The following is a 10858-nucleotide window of genomic DNA, read 5'->3' as shown; positions in this document are numbered from 1 at the left end:
CGAGTAAGAAATGACCTTTGCACAAGAGGTGAGGGAGATTCAGATCGGGTACACGATTCTCACGACCCCCCCCCCCTCCAATGAATAGAGAGTCCAGGCAGGGTCTATTTGCAGAACTGTCTCAAATGCCCTTCAAGCTCACATATACCTTCCAGACCATACCTAAGTAGTTGGATATCATCAATAAGTGACACGAACACAGGTATTTGAAGATTTCGAACAAGTTTTATGGCCTCTCGAGCCGTCATAAGATGCCGTGCAGCTCGGCTTGGGCTTGGTCAGGGCCTTTCGCATGGCAACATAAGTACCCCCGATCTGAATCTCCCTCACCTCTTGCCTTTGCAAGCAAGGTGAAAGCTTCATCGTTGGCGCTAATGTTGGCGTTAGAGAATATTTCGGTACTCAGGGCCGGGCATGCCTCTCTTGATTTTGCTCGGCGAGTTCGGTTCTGTGACTAAAAGCTGACTCTATGGACCACTGCTTCTCACCCACGAGTAGCGTAGATGCCTACAGCTGCCAGCTTTGCGAAAGCCCCTTCCCGGAGGAAGGAGAAGAATTTGAGCTCAGAAGAGTTGAAGGATATTGAGCAGAAGCGCTTGAAGGGTAAGCACTAATGCAGATTATTTGGATACGGTACTCATACACAACTAGGTGAGCTATCATGTGCAGAATGCAGGTGTGTGTATATACATTAGCCATCGTCTCAGAATGCAGAATATCAACGCAGGAGATTGAAGCTTCGTTGTGACAAGAAATGTAGGTTAGTTCCCGTTTTCGCACAACTCGGGCTAATTTCGAATACCTACAAGTGCCTTGTTCCTCATGTCGGCGGCGGGGCTGCGAGTCCATATGTCGTTCGTGTATTTCTTGCATTGCAGTGATTGATATTTTATCCATACGTATTGACTAGCCTGTGGAACCCTCGAAGCTGGTGTTGGTACTCGGTTTATACTTGCCTCAACCAACCAGCTTCATTCTAAAATTTCCCTTATGTCTTCCCGTATCCGTGCGCTCGAAGATGCGCTTGCCATATTCCAAGCAAGTGTCTCATCTGAAAGACATCCTCTCCTTGAAGACGAATTATTGAAGATCAAATTCGGTTCCGAAGTCAAAGATTCGGAGGACGATCCCGTTATTCTTGACTCTCCGGGGAAAAAATCTACAACCGCTGGGGCAACGTCTCTCAATCGCTCTGTCGATACGACAACTTTGGACGCATTTGGGACTTTGACATTGGGGGAGGAAGGGGAGATGAAGTATTTCGGACGATCAGCGGGCAGCGAAACGTTAATCTTGGTAGGGCTCTTTCTCCAATACTACTCAAGTTTCTTCCATTCAAAGAGTATATGCTCAGGCAGGAGAGAAGTACGTGGATTTTGATGAAGAATCAGTCGCCAGATTAGGCTCAAACCGTGACCATACTCAAGGCGAATCTGACCTGCCCGATAGTTCACTCGATACAACAACTTTCCCCCCAATTGTTTCTCAAACGATATCCCCTGCCCATGCGTTATCTTTCACTGAAGATGACAAGGACGCTCTTCCATCGGAAGTCTACGCTCTTGCGGTGGATTATGACCAAGGCGCACAATCTCAATCTCCCCTAACAGTCTCGGATCTTCTTCAGCATCTTCCTACCCGTTCCCGCACACAAACCCTCGCTCAATCTTACTTCGACCATGCTTCATTGTTCTTCCGAGCCATGAAAAAGGACGAGTTGTTCAACACCGTTTTCCCTCTACTTTATCCTTCATCGCCCTCATCCTCAGCCATGACCAGTAACACCCCCCCAACAACAGGCTCAAACCCATCTGAAACACAAACTTCGATGACAACAAGCTTCGAAGGTTTGAGCAGCCGCCAATTACCTTCTCCACATTTACTTTCTGCAATCTTTTTCATTCTTGCTCTTGGCTCCTTCTTTGACTTGTCTGCCTCAGTCAGAAAGTATGTCCCTGAGAGCCAAATGTGGTTTGAGTTGGGAAGGAAAGCGCTCATTTGCAGTCGGGGAACCCAGCATCTTGTCGTGGAAAATGTACACTTACCAGAACGCCACCTTACGTTCGAAGATGACATTCACCCTTCGAACGCGACTTACCCCAAAACAGGAAAGAATTCGACATCAACATTCGCGGCGCCGCCATCTTCGGCAGATGATACAGTTCGTGCGCTAGGTCTTATGGCAACCTATTGTAGTATGTCTGGAAAGAAATATGCAAGAGACAGCGCGTGGTGCGGAATGAGTTTGGCTGCCAAGGTGGCGCAGGGGAGTGGAATGCGTGCGTGCTGGTTTGAATTCGTGCTGACTTCTGGTTAACTCTGATGTAGATCGCGACCCAGCTCGATGGCACATGGACCCTGTAACGGTACAAAGAAGACGGGCGTTATGGTGGGAAGTGTGTACATCGGATATCAGCCATGTGCGTTCGCACCGTTTCTTGTTCATCCTTCTTCTTAAACTTCCTTTGTAGAGCGTTGCGCTCGGACGGCCTCCTTCGATTCATTTGTCTTTTGTTGATTGTGAATTCCCCACCGATGAAGAAGCAACGTTGAGCGATACGGAGGGAGAGGTGATGGGATGTGAGTAGTGTTTACGATACGTCTAGTAATTCCATAATAATATCTGATCCTCGGCTCAATCGATAGTTTGGCGAATGAAATACACCTTTGCTAGAGAGGGTTTCACACCTGTCATATCCACTACTCTTACAGCTAAATCGCCAACATATTCCACCATCATGGATTTAGATCGTAAGGCGAGGGAGAAAATTTCTTTGCAAGGAGATTACATATTAATATGATGTATTACAGATTCGTGAATTGTCTCTTCCACCTGGATTTAAACCGTATGTTAGTTTATACGAAGACGGTCCGGATATATACCATGATAGCCATTTAGCGTTGAGAGACTTTTACGCCAGTCAACATCGCACTGTCAGTAAGTCTCATCCCCTTGCATTATATCGCTTTCGGTCTTCATCGCCATTCACATAGCCATGCTCTACCTACATCGCTCCTTTTTTGCCCACGCGATGCTTACACACCCGTCGAATCCTTTGATGTCTCCTTTCGCGCTGTCGTTTCTAGCTGCGTATCGTGCGGCGTCAGTCATTATTAAGGCTGCAGTTCACTTCTATGACCGTTGTCCTGCAGTTGTTCCGCGAGTTTGGTTCTTAACATATCACGTATTCAGTGCAGCGGTAAATCGTTCACAATTATTATTCATTGGTAAACTCTTAGATTTACCTTGCCTGCTAGATGACTGTCGGCACTGTCGTCAAGCGCTCACCGAACTCTAGCATCGCCGAGAGTGCATTGAATGACTTGGGACAGGCGTTAAATCTGTTCGAAAAGTGCGCAAGTTCGTCCCACAGGAATAGGATTGCTTATGTGATTATGCGCTTTTCTTATTCAAAATAAGATTCTGGTGATACTCAATTTTCATTCTCTAGACACTTCTTCGTAGACTCAAAGAAAACGCCGACCGGGCATATACTCAGTATCTCACAAGAGCCAAAGGCTCTGTTTCCGCTTCTATATCCAAGACAACTGCAGCGAATGATACCTCTTCTTCTACTTCTACCTCTTCACAAGTGGTAGGAGATGCTCAAGGAGAGCTAGACCCGTCCTCGTTCTCCAAGACACCGATCGGCACCGACGACAATGAACTAGCGATATGGGGAGGTAAAACGAGCCTTTTGAACGGGCTGGGTAAGAAGAAGAAGGTGAAAACTAAAGATACTCAAAACACGAGTAGCTTGAATGGCAGTTCTCCTGATGTGTCCCCAACGTCAGCATCGTCGTCACCCACTCAACAACTGTCAGTTCCCTACTCTTCTCGAAGTGGAGGGGAGGAAACCAACGTTAACACCAACTCTTTTCCTCCCCCTCCTGCCTCTTTTCATTCGGATAACTCATGGAATGATGCCATAGACGCACAGATGGATTTTGACGCAAATATTGATCTGTCCTTGATGCTCGCCATGAATTCGACCACAGCGTTTCCATCGCAGATGCCTTCTCAATCATCTTCAACAACAATGGACGTCAATATGACAGATTCCCTGTTATCCGACTTTGGAGATGTTGACTTCGGATTCAAATTGGGGGTCGGGTTTGGAGCCGGAACGACAGGAAGCCGAGGGTTACTCATGGACATGACCTTGGAGGATATTGGACCTGTCGGCCATGATCAACCGGCATCGAGTTACCATCATCCGAAACATTTCACTTCCCAAGCTGCTGCATCTGAAAATCAATTGGTTTTGATGGAGTATCTTAGTGAAACTGCCCATCCTACGCCAGCACCTTTACTTCCCGATGGACCATTTTCATACAATCACAATGGTACAAATCCAAACGCGACCGTGAACTCGAACACAAGTTTGCCTTGGACCAATTCCGATATATTTGCTCTTTCCGCAGGGCAATTCAACGCCGCATCTGGTTCTAACACAGGCATGGAACTTGGTGTAGGTGAAACTGGTACAAGAGGACGTGAGTCCGATTCTAGTATCGCGGATTTATATTATCGGTTCTTAAACTACCTTGCTTCAAAAGAAGGTGCACAGAACTCCGCTGGTCCAGCTATCTCAACGCCATTGACTACATCAACGATGTCAATATTTCCAAATAGTACAAGTTCGAGCTGGACAGGGTCCAGCGTAGGTCCTTTTCCTATCCCAAGTGGGGAGGATCATAATATGTTTTTTGAGTCCTTGATGGGGTCTGGGCCTCCTTTTGGTACCGGTACTCTCAATGACCAGGAGAATAATATTGGCAGCTACAGTCATAGGTTAGATCCATCCAGTCCTTTATGGAATTTGAATCTAGATATGGACAATGCTTCGACTTCAGATCCTGCATGGACTGCTTTCATGCGTGATTTGGCTAAATCAGCCTCGGAGGGACTATAATTCTGGAAGGAGGGAAGAAAGTTTATTTATACACGATCGCCGGGTCCGGGGCAGCACTCCCTATATCACACCATGTAATGATTTGAATCAACTGGGTATTTATGGTACCACCGTGGTACCGTTTGCATTCATATGCAGAGTGGAACAAGAAGGTAACTTTAGTATACCCATACGGGTTGCGGGGATCTCTGGGGAATCCCACTATGCAATTTGAGGTGAGATACATATTCGGAAAGCAAAGTTGCAAGCTGGAGTTTTAAGGCTACGCTCTCCATTCCTGCACACTCTCTATCTCCTTCGCTCTCTTCGTAACCACCTCTTCCACTTCACTTCCCCATATGCCCGCGGGTGAGAACAGAGCATCTTCATCATTTGTCTTCTCAAGCCATGCATACCAGGCCTCGATATGCTTCACCGTGTCCTTTTCCTCCATTACGACACAGTTCTTCAATGTAAGAGGTTGCGTGAGATCCCAGCGGACAAGCGCTGGCTTAGTCGGTACTTCGTGGGGAGGTATGACAGATCTTCCGCGATATATATCTTCGAATATCAATGCAATGTCGTCTTCGTCAAGTGGAATCCGGCTATACGAAGGCAAAGTTGTAAACCATTGGCGATGTAGAAGGGGAAGAGGTAACTGACTTCAATGTATGACCAACCAACTTCTCTTCTCGATGCAATAGATCCTTCCAGAGCCGTTCGTAGAGTTTTCTCCGAGCTTTGATAGGAAGGGGATTCACGATCGGTTTTCCGGCCAGCTCACAAAGAATGTAGGTTGCAATGTGAAGGCCAAAAATGGATGGTAATGGGCCTAGGACAGGTAAGATCCGTACGCGAAAATCGTCGAATGCTCCCAATTCTTTGACTGGACCCTTTTTGAATTCTTCCTCATCTAAAGGAAGTAGCTTAACTTCACTGGGAACTTCTGTTGAATACACGACGGGAATGCCGGACGATACACCAAGGAGACGAAGGCGGCGACGAACAGAGCGTGCAAGGGGATCGTATATAGTATATGAGATGTCACTAATTTGAACGCGAGTCGGGTCACACTTGGCACCAGCACCCATGGATGCAAACACCTGTTAGCATGTTGCTGTGTGAAAATTGTACTCGAGCCCAAAGTGAAGTTCGGATTACCTTGATACTGTTGTCGGTACAGTATTTCAAGAGGTCGACTTTTGTTTGAATATTGTCAATAGCATCTTAGTCAAACGAATCAGTCACATTTGTTCATCCTACAATCTACTTGCGACTGACCTATAACCCAATCTGCGCCCTCAAGCAGTACACCTCCTTCCTCCTTACGCCATATCTCAACTCTGGCATCTACCTCGATCCACTTTGCCACGGACTTCAGTGTTCTCTCTATGCATCTAACTTTTGGTGTGCCGACATCTTCTGGCGAAGCAGTAGCATGACTACGAATCCATGTCAATTTCAAGGGCCTCTAAAAAGGCAGCGAGTAGAGGGTAATTTTTACCGATTCAATGATGAGAGGGTGACATAGTCAAAGTCAACGAGGCGAATTTTTGACACTCCACTTTGTATAAATTTTGGTCAGAAAGGATAACCGACGAGTTAAAATAATTTCAGCTACGCACGATCTAGCAAGCATAACTGCAGCCCAACTTCCAACACCTCCGCATCCAACGACAACTACTGCTCCGCCTCGAACTTTCTTCATTCCTTCCTCTCCGAAGAAAGCATAATTCCTTGCCAGCTGCTCCCGTATGAGTTCTTCATTGTACATATTTCCAGAGCTTTCTAAAGACTTCGGAGGAAAAGAAAGCCCATCTTCAGAATTTGACAATTGGAGCTTCTGGATATTGAAGTTGGATCCATTTGACTGTATAGATCTCAGAACTTCGTCATTTAAATCTTTTCTCTTCGCTCGACGTGTATAGGCATTATATGAGGCAATAAGTCCTGCAGTTGCGGCCGAGGCAGCAAGGGCAGTAGCAATGAGTTGAGCTTGATGAGAACGAAAATTATCCATCAAAGTTGAGGCCGAGGAGGGCCGAGGCACGCGTTTTTCGTGTTTGATCGCATCATATCATTTCCAAAACTCACACGAAAACCTCACGAAACACTCCAAGCAGCTCGTTCAGTTAAATCATTATTATGTTCTTCTGGCGCAACAAGAGTGGTGAAGGAAGAGTGTTTTCCACTGGCTTGAAAGGGGGAAAGCTCCAAGTTGGAGGAAGAACCTAAAATATATCCCGGCTGCGCTTTTTAGATCGATGATCAAGTGATAATATCACTCTTTCCTTGTTATCTTGTTACTACTACTCAGTGCTCCTAACATTCTGAAGGATTCAGCGCAGGGATTCATCATCGACTCGACCAAACGCGGAATACTTTTCCACACAAATAGATATCGGAAGGCTTAAATAGCCATCGAGTCATTTTCATCTCACTTACTAGATTTATCATCCCCAACTTTGTTCCCCAACCTCATATACAGTGATGGCCCAACAAATTTCATCAGGTAAACAAAAGCCGAAGGCCACGACCATTGAAGACTGGGCTCGGTCCGATGTCTATCACAACTCCTTCCTCATCCCACAAGATTCTGTACTTGACGCCGCCCTGAAGAATAGCGCTGCGAATGATCTACCGGAGATTGCTGTCAGCGTTTCACAAGGGAAATTTTTGCAACTTCACGCCAGGGCTATCCAAGCGAAACGAATTCTGGAAGTTGGAACACTTGGAGGGTTGGTCTCCTTTATCCAATCTGCGGCATAAAATCATAGACCCCCCGACTGTAGTTACTCCACTATATGGCTGGGACGTGCGCTCCCCGAGGATGGAGAGCTGATTACGCTGGAGATTAGCAGCAAGCACGCAAAGGTGTGTTGAAAAACAACTAGAATTAATTTTGCACTTCAACTACGCGCATTGTTCCAGGTCGCCGAAGAGAATTTATCCAACGCTGGGTTATCGTCCAAATGCAAAATCATCGTTGGCCCAGGACACGAGTCCATGGTCGAGCTCCCTTCAGAAAAGAAATTTGATTTCATTTTCATTGATGCAGACAAGCCGTCGAATGTCAAATACTTTACCGAGGCGAAACGGCTCATTAGGAAGGGCGGCGTCATTGTAAGTGCCGAGCTCAGGCTTATCTTCATCTTCTGCCTGCTGACCGGACCTATTTCTGAATATTTTTCTAGATCGTTGATAATGTTGTGCGTTTTGGGCGCGTTGCCGACCCAGAGCAGTCTGACCCTAATATTGAAGGAGTAAGATCATTGTTGAATGCTTTGAAAGGCGACAAGGATGTAGATGCCACGACCATAGCTACTGTAGGGGAGAAGGCGTACGATGGCTTCATTTACGCCATTCGAAACTAAATGTGCTAAATTTGTACAATGTCCTACATATTTGAAACAACCGTACTATGTATTCCCGACGAAATTTTCGAGCTTCACAAATTCCGGTGCTGTAGGTATACTATGTAGTAGATGCGGTTGGACCCGACTGTTCCCTAGTGAGACCCCGTCTGTGGACGGAGCCATGTATCAATCTATCAATCTAACTATATCTATCTATCTACTATAAATATTACAACCTACAAAGGCTGATGATGTATAAATATAAACTTGGAAATTTTTCAAAAGAGTCCCAGCTCTGGAAATCATGTCACGTAAAGCATGGTCCGTCTCTGAGATGACAAAAGGCAAAGAGTAATGACCGTCCCGACGAGAAACCCAGTCACTGCATAAGAGACAACTTCGTGGAATGCGATAGACGATGAGCCGTCTGAGTCGGTACCTAGATCATCACTATCATCATCATCATCAGGGTACTTTGCGGGCAATGGATCCAAGGTAAAATTTTCAGAGCAGTATTCATTGGATAAATCTGCGTTCTGCACAGGATATTCGAACTGTGGAGACTTCGATGCAGAATAATAAATTGAAGGCGAACCCGGAGACGTCATTGGAGACCTTACTTCTAGTAAAGGTATAGATATCGTTAGTGGTGAAGGAAGTGAAGACAATGAGATTTCCGATTGAGGTGGAATGAGAGGTGAAGAAGCTGAGAAACTTGGAGAAGGGGGTTCATGATGGGGATGAGGAAATGGTCCCATTTTCAGCGATGACGGCGATGTAAATGAAGCGTCTGATTTCGGAGTCAGAGGAGCGGCGGATGAAGGAGAACTGCATGGAGAAGACGAAGAGGTCTCGCTGGCAGTTGAGTGGGGTATAATGATCCTAAGCTTGGAAATGGAGCGATTCTCTGCCTCAGAGTTCCATGTCAGTTGCGCCACATTCAAGCCGGATTCAGATTCAGAGTCGATTACACTAAGGTCCGAAATCTTCTGGTACTCGTTAGAGCGTGACTTTGCGAACCCGGGGGAGATGGTGCCAGCAGCTTCGTGTCCACGAACAACATCCAAAAGATCATCAACAATTCTCTGAAGGTGCAAAACCTCTTCTGTGGCGATTTGTCGTGTGCGAGAGCTACTGTCTTGCACTTCTTCCGCCAACAACAGAATCAAGGCTTTCATCAGGCTCGCCATCTCTGTATAATCACGGGAACCTGGCTGCTCGGGCCAATGGGCAATCAATGCAGAAAGTTCTCGTATCCTTGTGACTGCCGAGTGAATATCACCGTGCATAACGGTTCGATGAAACCAAGGGTCAAGCAAAGTTATAGCCAATCGCACCGATCCTATGGCGATCTCTCGAACACGAGTGTGATACGGCATCCTTATAAAACGATCCCTCATTTCTTGACAGAACCTCCGGAAACTAGCATTCTTCTGGCCGATAGGGTCCCACGCAAGAATCCGTCCAAAAGGGGGATCAACTAGCGGACGAATATTTCGCGAGCTCGAAGGAGTTTGCAAAAAATATGACGGTAGGTTTTGAACAACAATTCGCAATGGAACAGACGCAAGAACCGCCGATCGGGGAATGGAACCGTGGATCAATACTGATTGAGATTCTTGTGCAAAGCGGCACCATTTCCGGTGCCGCGGATGCCTCCTACGAAGATCATGATGATAAATGAAAGCACTTGTATGATGTATGACAACAAAAGCTTACCTTGTCTCGGAAGAAGGACTTCTTCGTAACAACTGCATTGTAGTAACGGCCTTTCCAGAAAGAGCCGCAGCATCTATTATTGCAATCTCCACATCATGCTTCATACCTGCTCTGAATCGACGAACTGCATCCCATAGAGCCCAGGCAAAATTAAATGTCGCAGAAATAAAAGGTGAACTAGAACGTGTTTCCCAACTCAAATGCTGAACACAGTCTTCGTAGGTTGCTGTTTCGATGAGGGGAGCACATGACGATGAGTACATCTCCGACATAACTGGCGTTTGCGGAGCAAATGTATTGTTGAACCGCGCGCCTACGAAGAAAATAGAGTCGTCCTCGACAGCGGGAAGGGACTTTGGCGTATATATCCGGAAGAGGTACCGGTGGTACCTTGAAATACTCTCGAACGTGACATCCGAGTCAAATCCAAATTGAGGAAGAAAGCGACTTTCGTCGAAGGAGCTCTCGGTGAGATTAGCAATGTTGAACATTGCATCAAGACGAAGGATCAAGCTTAGCAGAACTCAAAACGTCCGACTCTCAGTAATATATATGCTTTTGAGTCCTCGTGCTCTGCGCATGGTATGAACGAGATCAGACGGTAGACCAAGGTCGTGGCTCCACGCAAAAATCCTACCCGCAACGTGACATTGGTTAATTTTTAGCATGCGCAGGCAACATTCTGGACCTCTATGAGCGGCAAAATGCACGTTCCAGAGGCACTTAGATTCAAGTGCATCACTGACCCCATCCCGGGACATCGGTGTTACTGTTCACTCATGTAGAGGCACAGGGCAAGGCTAGAAAGGCTAAATGGAAGAGTAAGCGGGTTTGCGTTGCAGTCAAAGCGAACCTACTTTGTATATGCTGAGCTTTCCCCAGAAAGAA

General features: G+C 46.4%; 4 protein-coding genes across 4 annotated transcripts; 2 read left to right on the top strand and 2 right to left on the bottom strand.

Annotated features, from left to right (window-relative positions):
• The first annotated feature begins 488 nt into the window (after positions 1–488).
• On the top strand, positions 489–5106 carry C8R40DRAFT_553156 (fungal-specific transcription factor domain-containing protein). The gene is made up of 13 exons (XM_046235436.1): positions 489–603; positions 652–676; positions 738–756; positions 810–854; positions 911–1296; positions 1355–2279; positions 2329–2420; positions 2472–2580; positions 2647–2756; positions 2812–2938; positions 2995–3200; positions 3259–3353; positions 3467–5106. Exons 2-13 carry the CDS (start codon positions 662–664, stop codon positions 4914–4916), a joined length of 3579 nt encoding a protein of 1192 aa, XP_046082520.1. The 5' UTR covers positions 489–603; positions 652–661; the 3' UTR covers positions 4917–5106.
• Positions 5107–5178: 72 nt separating this feature from the next.
• On the bottom strand, positions 5179–6931 carry C8R40DRAFT_1256729 (ubiquitin-protein ligase molybdopterin-converting factor; the record flags this gene model as incomplete). Its single annotated transcript, XM_046233777.1, has 6 exons — positions 6521–6931; positions 6400–6459; positions 6177–6337; positions 6057–6121; positions 5559–5998; positions 5179–5500 (listed from the first exon to the last, which is right to left on the bottom strand). The coding sequence occupies exons 1-6, from the start codon at positions 6913–6915 to the stop codon at positions 5179–5181; spliced, it is 1443 nt and encodes a 480-aa protein (XP_046082519.1). The 5' UTR covers positions 6916–6931.
• A 454-nt stretch (positions 6932–7385) lies between these two features.
• C8R40DRAFT_1054537 (O-methyltransferase family 3 protein) lies at positions 7386–8269 on the top strand (the record flags this gene model as incomplete). Its single annotated transcript, XM_046224937.1, has 4 exons — positions 7386–7633; positions 7688–7769; positions 7827–8018; positions 8090–8269. 4 exons carry the CDS (start codon positions 7386–7388, stop codon positions 8267–8269), a joined length of 702 nt encoding a protein of 233 aa, XP_046082518.1.
• Positions 8270–8553: 284 nt separating this feature from the next.
• C8R40DRAFT_1174565 (uncharacterized protein) lies at positions 8554–10461 on the bottom strand (the record flags this gene model as incomplete). Its single annotated transcript, XM_046232198.1, has 2 exons — positions 8554–9910; positions 9971–10461. The coding sequence occupies 2 exons, from the start codon at positions 10459–10461 to the stop codon at positions 8554–8556; spliced, it is 1848 nt and encodes a 615-aa protein (XP_046082517.1).
• Positions 10462–10858: the final 397 nt, after the last annotated feature.

The sequence above is a fragment of the Lentinula edodes genome (genome assembly GCF_021015755.1).
Source record: "Lentinula edodes strain Le(Bin) 0899 ss11 chromosome Unknown C8R40scaffold_37, whole genome shotgun sequence".
Classification (NCBI taxonomy): Eukaryota; Fungi; Basidiomycota; class Agaricomycetes; order Agaricales; family Omphalotaceae; genus Lentinula; species Lentinula edodes.
The sequence above is the reverse complement of the archived record's forward strand: the minus strand, read 5'-3'. Positions and strand labels throughout refer to the sequence as shown.